At 36.2% G+C, this 24,649-nt stretch overlaps 1 protein-coding gene across 4 annotated transcripts in view; it reads right to left on the bottom strand.

Moving 5' to 3' along the window:
- Nucleotides 1-5,878: 5,878 nt before the first annotated feature.
- LOC143348371 (uncharacterized) overlaps nucleotides 5,879-24,649 on the bottom strand; it is a 69,152-nt gene continuing 50,381 nt past the window's right edge. For all 4 annotated transcript variants that reach the window (XM_076778520.1, XM_076778528.1, XM_076778510.1 and 1 more), the window contains exons 5-7: nucleotides 17,535-17,714; nucleotides 11,019-11,312; nucleotides 5,879-6,942 (exon numbers count right to left, since the gene is read on the bottom strand). In XM_076778520.1, the coding sequence (XP_076634635.1) occupies nucleotides 6,599-6,942; nucleotides 11,019-11,312; nucleotides 17,535-17,714 (818 nt within the window). In that variant the 3' untranslated portion in view covers nucleotides 5,879-6,598. The remainder of the gene's footprint in view (nucleotides 6,943-11,018; nucleotides 11,313-17,534; nucleotides 17,715-24,649) is intronic.

The raw sequence follows: 24,649 nt of genomic DNA, 5'->3' as shown, positions 1-24,649 counted from the left end.
GATCATGTTAAGATATTTAACCCTGGAATATTTTATGTTAGATATAATCCATCTTTCAAGAAGCCTACTGATTGATCACTGTAACAAATGACGCTGAAGGAAAAAGTGAATTTAATGTGAAAAATTAAAAATTAAAATTGGAAAGTGTAGCTGAAGAATTTGAAATATTTTCTTGTAAAATTTAAAATGCTATAGTGAAGTTGTAAAATATTCTAAAGTGGACTAGAGTCCTTAATAAAATCAGAAGATCCTAGAAATTTAGAGACTGTGACTGAGAAGTCTGTAAAATTAAATAATTCGTATGAATAATTTAAAAATAGCAGAGTAAGCTCGGATGTTGAGGAAACTCGGATAATCTCGTGATACTAAGAATATTTCTTTCTTTTTTAATTTGAAATAAATACACGTGGGAAACCTGGATTATATGCGAACGACGTAAGATGTTTCTATCGAACAATCAGGTTGTCTTAATTGCTGTTTCCTTGTCACACTTATTCGAATAAACGAAGTCAAGGCGTGTATAATTTCGCGATGTATATGCTAAGATTGACATCCATATTCCTAAGTTATTATGCAAATCTCAAGAAATATATTACCACAGAAGTGTTAAGACGTTATACTTGAATCTAAATTGTAATTCTTACGTCAAACATTCAAGGCTTTTGTACAGAATGAGGATATAATTTCATTTAACCTATTTTTATACGCAGAAACAAACTAATTGACAAAACAAATATAAATATTTCTTGTCAAAATTACACTACTTTTGCTGATCAAATGCTACGTAATTGTTATTAAAAATACGGTGGTATCATTTAATTGGAAGCTTCATTTAAGCTATTATAATATTAGCAATGCCACGAAATTATCTGAATTTGAATTATGAAGAGAGCATATCAGTATTAATCTTCTAGAACTCAAATTATGTTCACTTTCTGAAAAAATTGTATTATGGATTAAATAAATTTTCATGAATACAAACCTCTAACAGTTCCCACTCTGGTGTAAGGAATTGTAAAATAATTATTGCAAACTAACACAGTTGACAGTAGAGATAATCAAATTTTTAAAAATCTAGATAATGGGTGTGTGACTTCAGTGTCACTGAGGTTTGCAGAGAGTTAATAATCGTTGATTTAATGATCGAATAAAAAGAAAAACAATTGAAAACGATCGAAACCAAATATAAAAAGAACTATTTTTGCTGCAATAAAATTCAGAAACATGTATAATAATAATAAAACAAATAAATAGTATTCCAATAAATTCTAATAGACCTTATATATATTTTTATGAAATCTAAAGGATTTTCATAGGGGTTGAAGAGGGATTGTACATTGATCTCCTTGTCAGTGTTCAATTTAATGATCGAATAAAAAGAAAAACAATTAAAAACGATCAAAACCAAATAAGAAAAGAACTATTTTTGCTGCAAAAAAAATTCAGGAACTTGTATAATAATAATAATACAAATAAATATTATTCCAATAAATTCTAATAAATCTTATATATATTTCAATGAAATCTAAAGGATTTTCACAAGGGTTGAAGAGGGTTTATATATTGATTTTCTCATCAGTGTTCAATTTAATGATCCAAGAAAAAGACAAAGAATTGAAAACGATTAAAATTCAATATAAAATGAAGGGAATCGGGTGGCGTTGGGAGAATAGAAATGGACACGTCGACGATCATATTTTGAAATACAGTTTTTATTTCGACTCGGTCAAAAACTACGATAACAATAGGTCGGTAGATATGTATATCGGAAATCATTCTTGGGGGGGGGGGGGGGGGGGGGGGAATGTTCGTCGTCGGCGCGGCGAGGGAGAAAAAAAGAAACGAATAAAATCGTCGCCGACGCGATCGTACGCGTTTTCGGTTTCGTTTCGGGGTAATTTCGATGTGAAAGCGTTCCGGCGCTGCTGCGACGACGGAATTCTTCTTCGTTGAATCGCGAACAAGCTTTTCAGCGGGATTCGATTTCATTTTCCGTCTCTTATCGTCGCGACTCGATTCCCGTCGATCCACGTTGCTCGCCGATTGGGGAAGCATCGCGCGTTTCGACGGGAACCGCGACGCGATATTGCACGAGCCCGCAGTCGAATCGATCGCGTTATACTATGAAAACATAATCGAAAGGTAGAAGGCGCGCCGGGCGTTCATTGGACGGTCGGCCAAACTTTGGAAGCTGCCCAGAAAATATAGGCTGCCTCGTAATTAAGTTTCTCACCGAATATGTATCGTTTTATTTTTTATTTTTTTTTAACGAGAGAAACAACTTCAAACGCGAACAGTGTTTCGTACCGGAAGTTTGCTCTCGAGGAAAGCGAGCATTTATTTTATGTACCTGTAATCGTAGAAATCGTATAAACAAACGATAAACTACGATACTCGACGTTGGAATCGGTAGATCAGAGTTCTCGTTGTTGGATGCATTAGAGAAGACCAGAGAATCTTACGCATTTAAATTTATTAATCGTTCGTTGTCGGTAGAAAATTTCTTATGATACTTTTTAACTCGGAAAATTAAAGAAACTCGATTTCGTTAATACGTATGCAATGATTCTTTAGACTAAAATAGAATTTATGAAGAGTTAGCGGATGAAAAGTAAGTATTATTCCAAACACGATGATTTATGGTTTCTTGCCATCGTGTGAAACTTAATTGTATTTCTCTGTTATACAAAATTTAATTACCATAGATCAGAGTAAAGTTTAGATTGCACACTAAACGAATTATAGAATTGTAAGCTTTAAAAATAAACTAAATAAGTGCCTGATATATTTTCGTAAAAATAACTAGGAAACATAGTGACTAAAATGCGCAATATTTTCCAGAATATCCTAATAATTATCAGTATAGTAAGTGCAACACATCTCTACTTACTTTTTTCGTCTCCATGGGGCTTTCCTAGCCTTTCGAAGTTAACGTTTTGCATGATCTCGATTATTCCGTTGTTTTCCATGAACAATTAGCATTCGTAGTAATTCTCACTTTCAAGTGACGATTCTTATCAATAAAAATTGTCCCTACTATCCTGAACTATCTCCTCGAGTTAAAAATCTACCCTTTTTTCAAGGGAATTGGCCACCCTGAATTTATTACTTGAATAAAGAATACGTAACGTTTATCATAACAGAAAATTAATCCAATACGATTGTAACAGTCTAAGCACAGTTTAAATTTATTAAATGTTTCGTCCTAATTCGTAAAAAGCGTTATTTGGTAATTTGAAATATCGAACAACTTAAATTCCTAATACGAGTACGAAAAATAATAAATATTATAAATTTCTCATCAATAATTACAATTGTTCGATCTCTGGACTTATTCATTTTAATGAACTATCATTTTATATTAAAGAAGACCTGAAAAAGGGGGCCCAGATGTTTAATAAAGTTTCTATGCTTGCACTGTTCTAATCATTTTTGATTAATTTTGTCACTCGAAAGCTAGAATTACTGTTCTGTTGGCAGTGTTCGTACTCAATACGAATTTTGAAAGCGTTCGAATCTTCGAAATCCATACAAATTGAACGAAATCACTGAGAACAAGAATCTCTACCGATTCTATCGACGATCAACAATCAAAATCACGACAGCTCGTAGAATTTCCGGTGTACAAATCGACCGAAACGTCGCATAATTCGACCTAGCGGGACAAAAATATAAAACCAAGTATTCGTGTACAACAAGATCAAATCGTCCATAATTATTACAAATGTCTGGGGAAATATTTATTGGATAAAATCTAAGCGAATACGAACCATTTTTCAAACGAAGCTGAATCTTCGAAGCTTCAAGTTATCATATTTAACAAAATTTAAACATTTAAAGATTAAAATATTCTAAGCTTTAAATGGGTCTTAATCGTTTGTTTATTATATTATGAGAATCTGTCAATTTTCTTTGCCTCGAACAAGTTTATGTGCTTATTTCTGCTGCAAAGTGTGAACAAGACTGTGAAGAAAAATCAAAATTCATTAATAAGTAAATACACGTATCGTTATCTATTTAGAGTAAATGAAATTAGCAATAGAAATTCTATGTTTATATTATTTACATAATTATTCTTCCTAACGATTGCACTGTTATTAGATATCAAACAGGCAAGTACTTTTGCATAAGTTTAATCGATCTTTATTGTTTTGAATAAATGATTCATTTCGAAATAATACTGGTGGTAAGTAGTTTTACGAATTGGTAGAATTTGTATTGCTAACTTTACTTGCTGCAGCTAATGAAATAATTTCTTAAATGCAAGTGAAAAATTGTATGAACTGTAAGTAAATCAAGTAATCAAGATTCGAATGAAGCCAAAAGATTAGCTACATAAGTGATCTTAAATAGGTGTGTCCTTCGAAAATTAAGTCTTATCTAACGTCTGTTATATTATCTTTGATTTTAAATTTCTTCGAAATAGTATAAATACGCTTATTGTGTATGTTCTTATTATTAAAGATGAAGATCTCCACAATCATTTGGCAATGCGTTAACAAATTTCAACGTGAATGTAGGTGCATCAGAAAATCGCGTTTATAATATCTTCTCATTGTTTATACATAGCACACCTCGATTCGTGGGTTATAGAATTGATATAACTTAGTTGAATAGTTAAACTAATTCCATTTAATTATTTACGAACAGAGCCTAGTATCTGACGTTGAATCTTGTATTTTAATTTTGCAAACACTTTTTGCAAACATTAGAATACCAGATATCAGATTATTGAAACACGTGTGTGAAAATGAAAATGGTTTCTCTGGTCAACAAATAATAAATATGAACCTAATGTTTGGGCTTATAAATAATACTTTGACAAACAGAAAAGGTAAGGCAATGGTAAAACATCCCTAGGCTTCAAATGCAAGGATGTCATTTTGAACATTTATTGTGAAAGTAAAGAGGTGCAATTTGTTCAAGAAGAAACTTGCTATAAGAAGTTGCAAATTAGAAAATAGAATCAAATAGGACACATGTTTATATGGAGATTTTACTTAGAAATATATAATGGAATTTTATGAAAAATAGAAAACCTCGTCTTGTTTGGTAATTTTCTCCCCTCCCTTTGGTAAAACCATTATATCGTCACTATAAAACTTGATTGAATTTCCATTCAAATTGTTTCTCCACTGATAAGCCTAAAGATTCTTGTATGAGCTTCATTTCTTATTTCCAGTTATTAAACGGTTTAGGAAAGGTGCAATTTTGTTGTATGTCACAACAAAATTTCTTTCAATAAGTCAGTGTGGATGTCAATTGTTGGTATTTAACTTTTCTGAAATTCTCTGAACTGATCTTTTGTTTTCTATTAAATTACAAATTTTATCCCTGTCAATTTGAGATTGTCATTATTAAACTGCGATATTTATACATTAATGAGAAATTTAAATTTTAGAAAGATTACAGGATGCACTTAATATGCAAAAATATAATAAATATCTAAAGTAAGATACAAATTATTATATGTAGGGGTTGAGAAAGCTCTACAAATCTATCATTTCATCAATTCTATTAATAAAAATATGAATTTGCATAAAGATCCACAGTCCAGTCATAAACAGAATTTAAAAGAAAGATAACAACTGGAAGCATAAAAAAGTCAGCTTCGTTCAAAAGACAGTTCGTATTATCTCAGTTTGAACCGAACAAATAATTCGATAGAAATACGATTACGACATTATGACTAGACTGTGGATCTTCATGCAAATTCATATTTTTATTAATGAAATGGCAGCTTTGTAGAGTTTTCTCAACCCCTAAATATAATAAATATTTAAAGTAAGATACAAATTATTATACTTAGGGGTTGAGAAAGCTCTACAAATCTACCATTTCCAAACTTACCAAATTTGCATAAAGATCTACAGCGTAGTCATAAACAGAATTTAAAAGAAAGATAACAATCGAAAGCATAAAAAAGATCAGCTTCGTCCAAAAGGCAGTTCGTATTCTCTCAGTTTTGACCCGAACAAATAATTCGATAGAAACGAATAATAATCGAGAAAGATATAGACCCTGTGATACAGTAATATTTAATTAGATATTTTTGTCGCACTAAGCCGTACCTTGCGTCGTCCCGAAGTTTGGCCAGCCATCTCCGAAACGTCCCAGGCTCGATTCGTCGCGCTTCGCGTAGTCCGTCGACAGTGATGAACGACTCGATGAAACGACAATGCTCTATCTATGTACAGTGTTATATACATCATCATCGTCACCATCACCGTGGGCCACGCGTCCCCACTCACTCCGGCATTGCACTCAGGACCCGTACTCACGCTTAACTAGAAATCAGCCCGCTCTAATGATTCGTTGAGACACACAACCAGCGAAAACGATCGGCCGCGATCGAACCAACAAACGTCGCGACGTTAAAATCGCCGTTCGAACCGCGCACCGGACCGCGTGTGTCTCTGTTAATCTTTTATTTTCTTCGTTTTTAATGCCCACTAGTAGCTAGTTTCGCTCGGTGGCCGAGCCAACACGTCGCACCAATCACAGTTTGCCGATCGACGGCGTCCCTCGATCCCCCGTTCAAGGAACCACGGGGAACACCTTACATGAGAGGCTGGTTCGATGTACCAGACTCTTGGTATCAGTATGGTCTCCAGACGTTGTTGTCCGGTCTGACCTCTTCCTGTCTGACGCTACAGCTGTCCGCGACCGCTCTCTGCTCCGGGCTCTCCGAGTTCTGGAACTGATTACTGTACAGCTGGGAGTAGAGGATGCTGGGAAGCACCCCGGGCGACGGGAAGTAGTTGCCATAGTTCTGTCCGAAGGCTTGTTCCTCGTGCACGGGGCTCTCGGTGGTGCTGGAGTCCGTGGACAGGGACCTGGGCGACACGTAGTCCTGGTACCTCTGGCTCGGCGTGCCGGACATCAGGCTGCTCAGTGGGTCCAACGGGTCCGTCGGGCTCGTCGTCGTCGAGTCAGGCACCACTGTTGTCGCAACAAACAAACCAGCTTTTGTCTTTAGCACTCTACTCGTCGGGGAATTTGGGGACGTTGCACCAGAGATCGGGACAATCGGGTTACTTTCATCGATTGCAGGCTACAATTTCGATAAATATTATAGGAAAGCTACTTCCTCGCCGATTTTTACCATTTTTACCACTGGATTTAATGACATTGATTGCACGAATTTTTATCGATACCCGTCATATTGGCAGTTGTTACTTTAAGAGGATCTTTTAGTGATTCACGTCGAAAGAATCAATCATTTTTGGCGTCTTTTTAAAGTTTGGGACATTGAAAATATGTCTGTAAAGACAAGTTGTAAAAATAACGAAGTTGCAGTCATTTCTAAGAAAGCTACTTCCTCATCAATTTCTGCCATTTTTAACACTAGATTTATTGATTGCACAAATTTTTATCGAAACCCGTCGTATTGACAATCACGTTAAGAGGGTCTTTTAATGATCCATGTCGACAGAATCAGCCTTTTTTAGCGTCTTTTTAAAGTTTGGGACATTGAAAATATGTCTGTAAAGACAAGTTGTAAAAATAACGAAGTTACAGTCATTTCTAGGAAGTCTACTTCCTCACCAATTTCTGTCATTTTTAGCACTAGATTTATTAATTGCACGAATTTTTATCGAAACCCGTCATATTGACAGTTGTTACTTTAAGAGGGTCTTTTAGTGATCGATGTCGACAGAATCAGCCTTTTTTGGCGTCTTTTTAAAGTTTGGAACATTGAAAATATGTCTGTAAAGACAAGTTGTAAAAGTAACGAAGTTGCAGTCATTTCTAAGAAAGCTACTTCCTCATCAATTTCTGCCATTTTTAACACTAGATTTATTGATTGCACAAATTTTTATCTAAACCCGTCGTATTGACAATCACGTTAAGAGAGTCTTTTAGTGATCCACGCCGAAAGAATCAATCCTTTCTGGCGTCTTTTTAAAGTTTGGAACATTGAAAATATGTCTGTAAAGACAAGTTGTAAAAATAACGAAGTTACAGTCATTTCTAGGAAGGCTACTTCCTCACCAATTTCTGTCATTTTTAGCACTAGATTTATTGATTGCACAAATTTTTATCGAAACCCGTCGTATTGATAATTGCGTTAAGAGGGTCTTTTAGTGATCCACGTCGAAAGAATCAGCCTTTTTTGGCGTCTTTTTAAAGTTTGGAACATTGAAAATATGTCTGTAAAGACAAGTTGTAAAAATAACGAAGTTACAGTCATTTCTAGGAAGACTACTTCCTCACCAATTTCTGTAATTTTTGACACTAAATTTATTAATTGCACGAGTTTTAACGAAGCGTTTCTACGAAACGAAAGTAACCTGTTGAAGCAACGTTTCGAAGATCTGTGAAATATTTACGTGAAAAATACAATTTTCACATGGGAAATGTTATAATTAAACTATAAAATTCTAGTTTTGTTTGTGCAATACAGAAAATTTTGCAGTTGCAGCAGAATGCAATTTTAAAACTTTCATTATTACAACGTATTAAGATATGTAATTGAAACAGTTTTTTTATGAATGATCTTGACTATGACTGAGATGACGAACAGTATTTTTCTTGAAAACAATAATTCGTTGTTTCTGTAAATGCAAACTCGTTTTCATAACTTTATCCTCTACGTATTGTTAGGCAATGTTGCAAGAAGAAAACACAATAGTTCTGACCATGACATTAAACGAACTAAAACGAATTCAACTCATAATTTTTACCAGCAGTGTAAATATTGTACATACTGTCGTTCATCGTATTGAAAGTAATAAAACTTTAAAGGATTGTTGTTCCAAAGTTATTGGTGCATTGTCAGTTTAATTGCCACAACTGGAAACGGGAGAGCCTTCCCTTTCAAATGGCGTTCGATTCATGTCGATACGATATTCCGTTGCGGAGATATCGTCGTGCAAAGGGAAGGATAATTTTTAATATTTCGGTATGTCCGTCTCCGTCGCACAGCTCGTACCTCTCTCTCTCTTACTGTCGCGCCTTGTCACTGACCTAGCCCAAGCTCGTCACGTGCGCGCTGGTCAGTAACAGGCGCCGAGTCACGTATTTTTTGTTTACTAACAGTAGTAGTGTAGCGTACGCATTTCCTGGAAATTATCTGGGTCACGGTTCCAGGAATCTCAGTCTACGTCCCATTGATCATTTCGAGTCCGGACTTCGAAGCCCTGTATCTCCGGAACCGATCGAGATATCGACTTGAAACAAATTGCACTGCAAACGGCATGCTTTCCGCTGTGTACCGAGCACGTTTCCATAAAAAATTCTATCCTTCATTTGGGGCATACTTCTCCATAAAACTTTACGGTCTTTACCGTTTATTTTGAAAGCGACACAAGACCACGTATCGAAAAACATTTATGCAAGGGTGTTCGACCATCCTTGGGAAAAATTTTAATGGGAGATTCTAGAGGCCACGATAAGACGAAAATCAAGAATATCAATTTGTTGATTGAGGATTTGTTAAAAAGTTATAGAAACATTTCCGGCTGCACAGTATATTTTCGGTAAGGAATTTTTTTCTCGAAAGTGCGTAAGATTTCAGGGGTATGTGTATTCACCAAAAATGATTATAATTGACCCCTGCAACCAAAAATAATTTTTCCAGAACGATTCGAAATTTTTTTTTTTCGCCAAAAAATTTCACATATTTTCGAATTTTTTTCTAGAAAGTGGGTAGGATTTCGGGGATATGTCTATTTACCAAAAATGATTATAATTGACACCCGCAATCGAAAATGATTTTTCCAAAACGATTTCAAAAAATTTTTGAAATTTCAGGGAAAAATGTCATATATGGTCAGACATCAGATTTTCGGTAAGGAATTTTTTTCTCGAAAATGCGCAAGATTTCGAGGGTATGCCTATTCACCAAAAATGATTGTAATTAACCCTTGCAACTGAAAATAATTTTTTCAGAAGGATTTGAAATTTTTTTTTTCGCCGAGAAATTTAGGCACCTACCCCCTGTCGATTTTTCTTAAAAATTCCTTTTTCATTTTTAGTAAATTTGTTTGACACCCTACAGAAAAGTTGTCTAATACTTTTTTGTAGGTACCCATGAGCTCTACTTCAGAAAATAGTTTCATTGAAATGTATTCACTATTGTAGGAGTTATGGTCGTTTGAAAATTTGACCATTTTTATGGAGTTTTTCTAACTTTATGGGGTCAACAAACAACTTTTTCAATATTTTTAGAATTTCTACGTATTCTCCACCAAAATACGCGTAGTTTGCTTTTTTAAACATTAAAATCGTCCAATCCGTTCAGAAGTTATGACGTTTTAAAGATTCGCATGAAAAATCGGGCAGACATTTCTGGCCAGATATTATATTTTCAGTAATGAATTTTTTTCTCGAAAGTGCGTAGGAATTTGGGGGTATGTCTATTGACCAAAAATGATTATAATTGACCTCTGCAACTGAAAATAATTTTTCCGGAATGATTTGAAATTTTTTAATTTAATTTTTCGATAACTTTAAGGAAGCCTCAATCAACAAATTGATATTCTTGGTTTTCGTCTTATTTTGGCCTCTACAATCTCCCATTAAAATTTTTCCCAAGGATGGCCGAGCACCTTGTATACAATATAATGCAAACTTTTTAATCATAAACAGTCTATAATTAAAATTTTAAAATATTCGCTTGTTCGACGCAATTGAAAGTTATTAACAGGAATTGCACGATCTTTTATTTTAAAAATTGTGTAAGTTTATGTCCTGCGATTCGTAGTTCGTTATAAACTGTGACCTTAATACCTGCAATGTGTTTCAAAACCGTTTAAAATGAAAGAACCCTGACGCTCGTAAAATCGTAAATAACGTTTTAAACAGAAATGTAAAATAATCATTACGCCACTGAATTATCGAACGTTCGTGGGTTTCGTGATACGATTTGGACAAATGTCGAGAACGCCTGTAAAAATGGAGAGCTGACGTGGCAGTGGCAGCGTGTTAGAACGGATCGTTCGAGCACCGTTGGCGATTAACGCGTTCATCGAATGATCAATTACAGGAGAAAACGATCAAGTGATGAGACTTACGGGAAGACACCGCTGAGAACGCATCCTGCTGTGCCGTGGATCCCGCGCCGGTGCCGGAAGTGACGGTGGAGCCCGCTGTCGAATCCGGCGCCGTCGGTGTGTTCATGGACGCCGTGCCCGCGAAAGACGCCAACGACGATGACGGCGGCGGCGGAGGCGGCGGGGGTGGCGGCGGGGGTGGGAACGACGCCTGTGCAGCGCACGACGACAAAGGACCGGGAAGATAACCAGCGTAACCGGCCGTGCTTCCGTATCCCCATGAATTGCTCGCAGTCAAACCGAACTGGGACATGTCTGAAGAGATCGCATGCTCGTATATCACGGTAACGCAATTCTTAACACTTTCAGAAATTATAGGGGGTGTCAATTATAGGTGATTTGCAAAATTAACAATTATCGTATAACCGTAGATGCTAAACTTTTTCTTATATGTTTAGTCATTCTCCAAGCTAGCACAGTATAATTTTTAGGTAACGATCCTTTTAGGCGATTTTTAAAGTGAACAATTATTGTATAATCGTACAGAGTGTTCCCTGTGTTCTTATACAGGGTGTTCCTTTAGCAGTATGTTCTACAAATAAAACTAAGACTAAAGTGTTATATAGCAAAAAATCTATAAGTGCTTTGTTAAGAAATTATAACAAAAATATGAACCGTGAAACTCGGATTCAGGGCATTAAAATAAGAAAAAGAATTTATAATAAAATGAAATCAATCTCTCGCAAGCATTCGATATCATGAGTTTCTTTGCAATTTACTGAACATAAACTTGAACAATAGTTCAAAATTTTAGAAAGTTATCATCGAAGATAGAATAATTCAGCACCCAAGATAAATGATAGAAACTAAATTCTGATAAAGAAATGTTCAAGTTATCCACATAATTCTACGTTAAAAACATTTTTTCGTACCTCAACTAGCAGTTTCTCCCATTAACCAAAATTTTAGTAAATTTGTTTGTATCGCAAATAAAAACACATCGCATTTCATATTTTTGTCACAACTTCTTAACAAAGCATTTATGAATTTTTTATTATACATATTAGAAAAATGGACGAGCATTCGTCTCAGGCGCTGTATATTTATTCTCGTCGTTGCATGTTAATTGGTTCACTTCTGTACAACCATATTTCATTTAATAAATTTCTATCCTGTTCGTTAATTGTGTCTGGGTTTATTATTTCGTATCCTGACCTCATCAACAATACAACATTTCATTCTTATTTTTCCTTGAAGAACACACTGCTGAAGTGTGTACGGAAAAATGCGGAACACCCTGTATTTTAAATTTGAAAGAGTGTAAAATTTCCTGCACATTTATCATTTCTAAGTATTTCTATCTTGTTCGTTAATTGTGTCTGGGTTTATTATTTCGTATCCTGACCTCATCAACAATACAACACTTCATTCTTATTTTTCCTTGAAGAACACACTGCTGAAGTGTGTACGGAAAAAAAGCGGAATACCATGTATTTTAAATTTGAAAGGGTGTAAAATTTCCTGCATATTTATCATTTTTAAGTATTTCTATCTTGTTCGTTAATTGTGTCTGGGTTTATTATTTCGTATCCTGACCTCATCAACAATACAACACTTCATTCTTATTTTTCCTTGAAGAACACACTGCTGAAGTGTGTACGGAAAAAAAGCGGAATACCATGTATTTTAAATTTGAAAGAGTGTAAAATTTCCTGCACATTTATCATTTCTAAGTATTTCTATGCTAATTCTGCAACGAATGAAACTTGTGCATAAAGAAAAGTATTCTATATTGGAGCAACCCTTTCTAATCCAGGCCTAAGAGAAATTCTTTCCAGAACGCGAAAAGAGGAATGCCCTTCGCGTAGGGGTTGAAAAATGGACGCACAAAGACGATTGTTGCGGTCGCCAACGAGTACGACGATTCTAAATCACTTTGCGCGGGTGTACATCGATGGACCGTTTCTTTCGCGCGCCCTCGTGGACGGATTTATTTTTGCGGCGTATAGGCAGCGCATCCCCCGATAGATTTTCCAACGAGTTGCGGGACTGAAGGCAGAAAGGTCGGACACGGTTCGCGAGGCGGGGTGCAGCCGGACAGAAAACGGAGGGCGGCCGCGCTCGAGATCAAAGGGTTGGTCATCCCCGCGTGGCTCTGGCCAACTCAAATAACCGAGCTCGGCTCTCGACCAGAGCCACCGGTCCGTCGTGTCGAGGAGAGCCTAACCCTAAATACTGCAACACGGCATGCTTTCGCGTCGTTCAATTTTCACCCTGGCTTCCTGACCGATCGTCGTCGGAAGGAGCTTTCGCTCGCACGGCACCGTTTTCAAATTTTCGATTAATTTCAGGCGTCTCTTTAGAGTACGTTTGCACGAAAGAGAAAGATGAGATTAATTGATTGGAAAGGACGGTTCCGGGGACTGCTTCTTGACTAATCGAGACGTCTCGAAGGAGATTAAATTGCGTGTCTATAGATCGCTTGACGCAACTAGGTCGAATTACAGCTCTAAAGGAAGACAGAGAAGAATTATATTCGAATAAATTGAATTTCGCTTGATGTCGAATTCAGTCATAGATGTGGCTCTTAACGATTTTAATGAAATTTGGTAGGGTAGTAGATCCATATAATAGATTCGAGGTTTACTTCTCGAAAAAGTCGAGGTTGATCGTTCACAATCTTTCAACTACTATAACTTCGTAAAGAATAGTTGCACAGCAATCTTTATGAGGTCATTTTAAAGATTTTTACGCTTGGGAAAAAATGAAAATGGTATTTTATGAAATATGAAACAAATTCAACGGGTTTCTAAATACTATAATAAATTTTAACATTGGAGCCTCCTTTTTCTAGTAATCTCCTTAAGTAACGAGTAAGTAACACAAAATTATAAAGTGTCAACCAATTTTACGTTATTTAATATTTTATCATTTTTATAAAATTAATTTGTAACGAATATATTTTAACTTCTAACGCTTTTTTTACTCTGCTTTCGAGTTTATTTCATATTTACTCTTTTAAATAATCTTTGCATGCTTTTGAGGAATCTTTCGGATAAAAATTAATATTTATATATTAAATTTGAATTTTACTATTAATATGATGAATGAATTCAACATAGATTTCAATGACAATCAAAAAATAATGAGAATTTTTAATGGTAATGAATGTTTTAATTTCTGCAAATATAGCAAGCGTTGTTCGCAATGTCTTCGTCTAATTCAGGGTGGAACAACCCTAAAAAAAAATCACATACTAACTTTTAGGAATGCTACTGCAAAGAGGAGGATTCAATCTTAAAATTCAATGTGAATTCAGCAACGAAAAAGATTTTCAACGAAATATTCCATGTACATATGTTTCGCGTTCCTTAAAAGCTCACTACCACGATTAACTTTTGCACTAGCATAACGTTGACTGATCTTTGATAATACTTGGAGGCAAATTGCAGGTTACGTTGTTTGAAGTTATCTAAAATTGGAATTTTGATCACGTAGAAAACGACAACGTGTTAAAAATATCCGTCGATGGGAATAAATCTGACCAGTCGACGAACGATGCTGACCAATATCGCAAAATTTATAGCAAGATGTCCGAGACTCGACTGGTTACATGGTTCGAGAGATACGAACGTGAATTATCGATGTCCGATGTGGTGAAAAACGTTAATAAAGGAAATACTCGGCATGCTTGATACTTTATCGAGGAATTTCCCGCGTTATCGCGTTCAGATCAGAAGGCGACTCATTAAACCGGCTCTCGTATATGTTCCACGCGGAGATTTCTTTCGCGAGAAGATAATAAATTCCTCGTGCGAGAATTTATAAGCGAGCACGATGATTCCCGAAAGTTGCGAGGTTTCATTAACCAATCAACAACTTCTATGCATGATACTAACTTCAACGGCAACAAATTTCGATTACTTTTCAGAGCCCTCGAAATTCTAAGCGTTGAATCGACTTTCTGTAACAATTAGAGAATTTAGATGTAAGATCGAAAAAGTTAGAAAATGTTTCTCTACACGTTCGGAAAGCTTAACTATTTTATAAGAAATTATAGAATATTTTTAAGTACTTAAATTATTTGATTTGTTACACAACAGAAGATGTATATGTTACACTTTTATTTAAAATGTTTTTTAATAGTGCATCATGTCTATATTATAAAATAAATCGTAAAATAAACGGAATTTCAAGAAAATACAAAAATTAATACGAAATAAAGATGCTGTAATTCCATAAATAAAGATGTATATTTCAATCACAGAATTAGAATACATAGCTCATTTTTTTAGCAGAAATATTAACGAAATATTCGAAGCTCAATTTCAAAGTGAAATTAAATATTTTGGTCAGCAAATAATTACGGTATCGAATTATAAATATCTTCCTAATATGTATCATTTGGATATTTCGAACGTATTGTCTAAATATGAATTATAAAAGATCCGTTCAAGTATAAGATTAGCTCTTATGCTATTATTAATAATACCAGTAATTGTAGCTACAGAGAAAGTAGTCTTAGTTGTTTGAAATTGGTTAAAAACTGTAGTGTCTGACAAGTAATAGTATAATCTACTTGCTACGGATACCTGGATTCATAGGAAGTAGATTACACTGTAAGTAGACAGACTCACTATTAAATTTCTCATTTTTGAACAGTATATCAACCGTTTGTTTCTCATTCAGCATAATTTGACTAGTCAAACGAAATTCCAAAATATAAATAATTTGTTAATACTAAAAATATTTTAATTCAAACGAATATTAAAAATTCTCAAATGACATATATACTTTTTATAGACTCTCTCAAATTCTATCATATTATGTCAACATTGTTAATTGCGTAAAAAATACAGATCTTCTTACAGTCAAATTATTTATCAATTTATTTGATTGAGTAAACTCAACTAAAAAGTTATGTGAAAATATTCTACTAATTGTGTCACGTACGTAAAAAATGTTTTACAAACGAGTATCTTTACACTTTACACTTTTGTACAATTTTAATATATTTAGTACTAACAAACAGTGCAAAACTGTATTATTTTCTTCTATTTGGGAGGCTAGATAATTCCAATAGACTTTTTAATTTATTTCTATTTCACGCGAAACGAAGTTAAATGGTTAGTAAAATGTGGAACGTGGTTTAAAGCCACGAGTCTGGTAGAATCAGGGTGAAAACTCCAAGTCGAGCAGATCTTAAAAAAACACCAAATTTTTCTTGAAGGGTCGTAACTGCAGGAGAGTGGTGTTGCGCGTGCAAATCTACGAATCCGGTTGCAAACGTACAGGGAATCAGGGGGTTACCACCCCGAAACGACTAGCCACCCCCAACAAGCTCGCCGCCGCTTCCGTGGCAACCCCTTTAATATAATATTTAATCTAGCTTTGAACAGGCTTGCGGTTTCCGCCTCTGGAGTCGAGAAGCTGGCTTGCAAGCCTATCCGAAAGCTCTGCCTGTATCCAACAGAGGCCGGCAATGTCTGCGCTTGGAAATATTCCCAAGCTTCCAGGAAAGCGCTTCTTACTGTATCAGGAATGAATTTAATTTTGAAAACGGCCAGAGCTATCGCTTTGCGGATTTCTGGAAACGAGGATCTTGGATAATTTCACGTTCCCTGGAGAGCTGAACCCCAAACGAACACAAATTGTAAAAAATATCCCGAGAAACGTGATAAACGAATCTAGAATAGCTATAATATTGGGTAATTTCTTTTTTTTTTTAACTGGAAATAAATTTTTCTTTAAAAATCGTTGGAACGTCTCTGATCTACGTATGGAATACGTGGCGATTTATAATTGAGTGTTTAGTGGTTAGTAATTTTGCCAAGCACTTTGTTTTAAATACAGAAACACACAGTTAAGGAAAAACAATAGGTGGCCCCAAAAGTTATTGAAAATAATCTTTTCACATTCGTTTTTGCATCATCTAATTTCTATGCTCGATTAGTTAAAATTAATGGGACCAATATACTCCTATTTAACCAAATTATTTTAATTGGAAAGTATCGAGACAATCGAGCGAAAATCGACCTAGTCATCAGACACAAACAGACTCGTAATAATCATTTATTATTAAGTTATTAAATTGACCCCTCAACGCTCACATTTTGTCGGCCCATTCCGCGAAGAATGATCAGTTTCCTTTATTGGATTTATTCTGAGGCCACGTAACAATGTTTCAACAATTTCGTTTCTAGAATTTAGAAGGAAGGTAATTATTTTCATCCCTTAAACGGTCTGTCGCAACCCGAGTCTGACTCAGGCGTGAGCGTTAAGGGATTAGAGGTTAACCAGGTATTAAAAGTGGTCGTATATAATATTTTTATCGGTGCTAAAATAGTTTGATGAAAGAATAACTGTTCAAAAGTCTTCCGTTCCCGCCAAAATTTTGCGACTAGTTTCTCACGAAAAATTACTGTTACGATGGATCTAATCAAAAATTTTAAGCGACCTCTGTCTAGAAGTTTAGACGTCGGGGGAATCTGACGGATTAAAAACTAACTCGGTTGACGAATCATCGAAAATACTTACTTTGGCAGTTGCCTGGCATCGCGTGCCTAAATGGCGACAACGGATCCCTCGGCTGCAGCGGATTCGGCAACGGCTGAAGGGGATTCGGCAAGGGTTGCAACGGGTCCACCAGCGGCGAAGCGAAAAACGGTCCACCCCTCTGGGAGGCAAACGCGAACGCATGAAACTGCTGCTGCTGCCCTAAAAGAGACAACACTGCGATCAACCGTGCGCCTGTCCACTGGACTTCCGGTACCTAGCATCAATCGCCCTCGTGACACTTTGCAACGCTCAGAAATTGATGGGTTCGTAACAAAATCAACCCTTGTCACGAATTTCGAAAGCTCGGTTAACTGCAGCGCCCAACGACGCTTCCATGCAATATCTACGTTCATAATGTCGACCTAACTTAGACGATACAATTTCAAAGCTTCATTTTACATTTTTTCAAACGCAATCTTCATTATATTTTAACGAATTTCGATAGGGCATATAATCTTAAAAATCACAGTTCTGAAATGTTCAAATAGATATGTGAATAGAATTTGCAAGATTTATTTTTCTTATAAATATTCGAAAGCAAGCTCCATTGAGCATTCTATTGTAAAACGTGTATTTTTGGGTCATTTTTGCAAATTTTTTAACGAGAAACTATAAAATCTTTTCGGCTAAATTTATTACACATGTTTACTTATATTTACAAAACACAAACAAACTTTTCGAAAGTAAAATAATAGTAATTGTTCACTCTGCACACGCTAAAACATAGTAAAAAACAAAGGTTATATTCCTATGATTTGAATCTATACATTTGAAATGAAGAATGAAAAATAGTGTTTTAGTTAGAATGAGTTTTTTCGTTACAGCAGGTATTAAAATGAAAGAACAAAATCAATAATCAAGAAGTTTCAACATAATCAAATTCTGTAGAGAAAAGAACTATTTGGAAGGTTTACGTTAAAATATTCTCTTAAAAATTTTAAAGACAAAATTACGGATTATTCACCTATCAATATTGATCTTGCAATTTCGGTATACATAGAAATTTGTTTATTTCATATAGACTCTATGAGATCATCATATGTTACGTAATATAGTACAATTCTTTCAGTAACAACCGTCAGTGTTCTTCAACGTGACTCCAGGCCACAATCCAGAGATCCTAACAACGAATAAATGTCGCTCGTGAACAAAATAATTAATTTTCTTGCTGTCTGGTTAAAGTTTCGGTCAGATCAAAATTGGCTAACATCTAAAATCCCATTTGAGACCCCGACGTCTCATCGATCACCGATCCTAGTCTTCGATATCTGTTATTGATGCATCGCATCCAATCTCGCGAGAAGTCTCTGAACGCGGAGTTTCTCTGAACTTGGAATTACTCGTGTGAACTTCCCATTACTGCTAACTGTTCCTCAGCCCTCGATCCTCCCCGGTTGTCCGAAGATCTCAATTTAATCTCGCGCAGGATACCTTTGCCGACTTTGGGTACCTCGTCGATCACCAGACGCATCTTCGGTGTTCAGCGTCCCGAAATTCTACGAGGACCACCATCGTCAAAGGCGACCCAAAAATGTTTCCGTCGTTTTCTGCAGGCGACTGGTTTTATTTTCCCCAGGGCGTCGACGAGGCAGCAGGCTCGAACGGGTGAAACCAAACGACTAGCTGGACATGGAAGAGGGAGCACAGAAGAGACACGCAGTGGCACCGATTCATTTTATTTTCCGGGTACGGTGTCGCCAACCCAATTAAAGACGTCCCAACAGGCGACGGTCCTATCTGACGAGGCTGCCTGCCACCCCAACGGCCGGTCAGGTTAGGCCAGGTCCTCTGTACCCCCCCTCCTGTACGTAAGCGGCCGAAGCAACCCTCCTACCCTCTTCCCGAACCGTCGAAATCTACGAACCAACACTGCCACGGAAGGCACTGGAGACCAAAGCCAGAAGGGACCGAGAGCCAGAGAGACGGAGAGAGGAGCCAGGCTAACAGCCAGACCCCCGCCGTCCTGATAATCCAATCGAAGCCCTAATTCTAACTCGGCAACCCGAAATTCCCGCCGGTTTGCTGAATAGGGTACGGCCGCTGCTCGATCCTGGGGACACAATGGGGGCGCGACGCCGGAATACAGACCGGGACCCGGGGCTAACGAGATCTCGTTTAAACGACCGGCGATTCCGTACGCTTTGCGCCGATCCTGAAGAAATTTGCCAACGACTTCCTTACGTCCAACGCCCGGTTCTTGTTGGGCTCTCGATCTTGCTCTACAGGGTGCGATAGATTCGGTGGACATCGGTTTGATTTGATAGATTATTGGTGGGGTTTCGGCCGGAAAACTTGTCGTGTCAACCTTGGATGTCTCGGTGAAGAGAGAATGATATGGGTGTTTGTTGAGTTTGATCAGAGATTGACAGGTGGTTGGAGATGGATTTGTAATGAATTTTTTGCTTTGTGTGACGATTCAGATCTCTGAATAATGGAGCTTTGCGGAGCACTGTTAGTGGAATTGGTCTTTCGATTGACACCTGTCAGGGCTTGATAGGATTTCAGAATGTTGGATGAGTCTTTGGTAGGTTTATGAAAGATTTCTGAATAATGGAACATTATGAAGCATTGATAGTGGAATTGGTCTTTCGATTGAGACCTATCAGGGTTTGATAGGGTTTGAGAATGTTGAATAAATCTCTGATAGGTTTATGAAAGATTTAGCCTTATTAACACTCGAACAGACAACGTTGAATTTTGAATTAGTATTTGAAGTGCGATTACTGAGTCCTGTCAACGATACGTTTGATAGAGTTTGAGAATGTTAGATGAGTGCTTTTGTGATTAGTGTGTATATTCACCCAGATTTTTGAATCATAAAAGTGAGCATTTAATGCAAAATGAGAGTTGGAAATCTGACAATCGAGATTTAAGTATAAATTTGTTGTGGCTTGGGAATATAAGGTTATTTTTTGGAAAATTATTGTTGAGTTTCATGTTTTTATACACTACATATTTAAAAAATTCACGTAACACTGTTCTTCAAAATTATACTAATTCTGAAAACTCCTAACAATAGATTCGTTGGAATCAGAAAATACAGAATATCTCTTTAAGAAATAAATATTGAATATAAAACAAAGTTTCAAAGTATAATGCTTGAGAATTATCTACGATATATTTATCAAATTTTTAAATTTGTATGATGGTCTATACCAGTGGTTCTCAACCTTTCGCCTACCACGGAACCCCTTTAAATAATTTCTTCTTGTCGAGGTCCAAGACTTAACTCAACATTTAACGTAAGCGTCTTACATTTGAATCATATAATATAAATACAGAAAATTATATACATTGAAAAATAACTTTTACATTAAGAAGTAACATTTAGTGCGTTTCTATTAAGAACGATTCAGACGAATTTCTATTTGTAACAAAGTCTCCGATTATTGAGTCCACTATTGAATCGTAGGTTGAGAAACGCTGGTCCTGACTTTTCAGACTAACAAGGGTTTGATTTAGAATTTAAATATTCCCTTCCTGTAATCTTTTAATTACATTGTGATAACGAACCTATCAAAACATTACAAATTCTTCATCTTTCCACGTTCTAATAAACACTATAAAGATCTCATTAAACTAAAACGAAACATTACAAAATATGGATAAGAAACATTAAATAATCATCGACCCATAAGGGGTTAATCTTCGTTACGGACTCTCCATCCCACCAGGTTCCGCTAAAATCTATACTTCAGATAAAAAGGATTCAAAAAAATTCTTCACCGTCGTTAGACTAAAACCAAACGTTACAAGATATGGGATCCAATCATCGACGACGTATTGTCGTAAAGGGTTAATCTATTCTACCTGACAGACGATCGCGCCTAACCGCCGACTTCTAAAGCGACCACACCGACAGATTTTTCGGTGGCGACGGGGGGAGGGGGGGTTAAGTTACTCGGGCCTCCTCGTGGGTCGTTACCTCCCTTATCGATTTCATTGGACAACCCCTTTACGCGTGCAGGGTGACTGCCAGGGAATTTCTCGAGAGTTACCAGCTGCCAGCGACAGCTCCTCATTTCGTTCCGTCGCCCCCCCCCTCGGAATCGACCCACCCCGACACGCTGGATGCCCATACCATTTTCGACCTTTTCTCCGACAAAGCGGACGTGGTTCTGTTGCCCATCGAAGGTGTTCGACTCCGGATCCCGGGGTTTCGAACTTCCGCCCGGAGCCAGATATCCGCGAGAACCTCTCTCGATCAATTTCCTTAGCCCTGCATCCTTTCTGCGGCCACCTTCGGCTGCGGGACGAGGGTAGAATGTGTAATGAATTGCTTGTTTAATTAATTACGACCCTCGAGCGACGCTGGGAGCACGGACTGGGAGTCCTTTCGTTCCGCCATCGGAGATCGTTTCCTAGGCCCATTTGGAAGCCAGAACGCATCTCATAGGACTGATTTATCTCTCGACGAGGAAGGGTACAGAGCAGAGTTTCATTCATTCGATAGAGGACAACAGCTGCCGAAAAGCCGTATCAATTATATTCTTTCTCTACCTTTCCCTCTTTAAGTTATTCGATCAAATTTTTACGAAGAGGTTGCAGGAAGTGTTTTGCGTCCATCTTAATTAAAGTACGTGGTCGCTGCAGGGTTCTGAGCTACTATATTTATCTATAGGCTACGTAGGCTACACGGGTTAACATAATTAACGAGGAATTCATAAAATGATCACATTTTCACAGATTTCAGTTGCGTCGTGTACGTCTCAAGTTATCTTTATAGTTCGTGAAGAATTAGACACGCATTGTGCTTGACAAATTGAGATTTCAGAAGGGAAACATCCATTTTTATATGTTTATGTTTCTTATATACGAATTATGAAATCTTAAAAAAGTATATTTGTTATTCACTTTACATTGTATTCTATGAAAGTTGTTCTCAAAACTTGATTATTTGGGCTACTACTGGATACAAATGTTAATAAACAAATAAATGACGGGCAGAACATTCCAAAATATATTTTTATACAATCTACCTTCTGAATTTATAACAAGACTTTATTTTTCTAACACACTTTATCTAATATTGAAATTGAAAAGTGAACGTAATAAAAATTTAAAACCAAAAATATATCAGTGCCTATGTTTTATTCCCTAAATTAATATTATGTCGACATTTATACACCAATATTAGATAATTTTCTATAATGAAATATTGTAATATATTCGTCTTAATTAATTTTCAATTGCATCCCTCTTGTTAAGTTATATTCGATTCCGACTAGATTGCATGAAACAAGTAAGAAATTAGGCGGCTCCGATAGACGAGAATTTTAAATGGCAGGGGAGGTTAATTGTGTGTTAGGATAGCGTGATGGTTTTAGAGGATGTAAGCGTAGTAAAATTAGGGCTCGTGTCAAAGACAAGGAAGCAGCAAGTTTAAAGAAGCGCCGATCGACCACCCGTGACTCGTTGCCCTTTTATCTCGCGCCGCTTCCCTTCGACTTGTCGCCGGTTCCTTTTATTTCGGGGAAATTGTTTGTTTTCATAGAACATATAACGCGCCGCCTATTTTAAAACACCGCGACATCCTAGTTCGCAGACTGTCAACGCGTTCAGACATTCAGATCGAAAGTAAAGGGAAATGTTACGTCTCATGGTTCTGTTTCAACCACTATCATTGTGACATTTGACAGATCTCATCTAGATTTATTTTCTTTAACGTTTCGTTTTGAAAATTAATTTCTGTAGCACCTGTCACCTATACGAAGTGTTATAATGTACACACTATTATTAAAAGTATTATAAAATTATTGAAAGTATAGATATCACATTTCCCATAAACTAATACTCAGTTTAACGAGATTAATTTATATATTAAAACTTTTAATTTTTGTTTGCACTACATGTATACTTAACATGTTTACTTTTGTATTCAATGTATGTTTCAAAACACATTAATTTATATATTCAAAAATAGAAAGAAAGTGTAAGATACTATAAATAATAAAATATTCTTATAAATTCGGACGTTTTCATTAGAAATTTTACTGTTGCAAAGAACTACCCACTGTGTCGCTTTTTAAGAAGATCGGGAAGCTCCGATTTATAGGATCCTCCGATAAGATTTGGCAAACGGTAATTTCGATATTGGTTGTATCACCATTTTTAAATTTACGCTATGGAGAATCTTTTATGATCAAAATTTCGTGGGTGGTCCAAACAGACCAGCGGATGCGGTCGCAATCTGCCAACATCCCTGTGTATAGGTTAGCAGAACGTATTGGATATTTTTGGCACGTAAAAATTATGGTGGAAAAATCGCCAGATTTCTGGCGTTGTTTTACCGATTATGTAATTTTAAATATTGGTGCCGTTTCGAAGAGTGGCGTGGAACGTAAATTGTAATTGAACGTAATTGCAAGAAGTGCTCTGAGAGCACAGGTTTTTTCTATCCAATAATATTAATAAACTCATCATTTTCCAATTAGTTTCTCTTTTAATGATTATTTTGAGCTCGATGATAATAAAGATAAATTTGATCTTAGAGCCAAAAATTTGCTGGAAATGAAACTAAAAGAATCTCGAAGGATTTTGATGTTCCTTGTAAACTTATCCTCGTTTTTGATGCGTTATATTTGAGCAAAATAGGATTTTCAACGCTGGTTAATTTCGCAGAATAATCTCCATTGGAGGTAGAATAAAATACATAAATAAAATAAAGCGGACTACGGTTTGAACATTTAATATGATTCAAGGTGTACGTAACAATTTCAAACGTCATTGATTTCACTTTCTTTCCTTCAAAGTCATTTGAAGATCATGGTACATAAGGTCGTGGAATCATAGAATAATACATAGTAAAAAAGCCATTTAAAAAAACAGAGGCAACTTCGACTATCTTGAAATAAAAAAAGTTTTTGGTTAATTTTTATATTACAATTTGTGACTGGCCAGAAACTAATTAATTTTTATTTATTAATTAAAGTAACTGCTTCTAAAATATAGAGAAACATACAGTTAAGATATTTCACAATGCCTGTGAATAAACGTGAATATTTGAGTTGCAGACGTATCGATTGTTCGCGAAAGCTCTTTTAAAAGCTTTAAACAGTGGTGCACACGCTGTGAAATAATTTCATTGATTATTT

This window comes from Colletes latitarsis, chromosome 2, assembly GCF_051014445.1.
Source record: "Colletes latitarsis isolate SP2378_abdomen chromosome 2, iyColLati1, whole genome shotgun sequence".
Lineage (NCBI taxonomy): Eukaryota > Metazoa > Arthropoda > Insecta > Hymenoptera > Colletidae > Colletes > Colletes latitarsis.
Note: the sequence above shows the minus strand (reverse complement) of the source record. Positions and strands in the feature narration are given on the sequence as shown.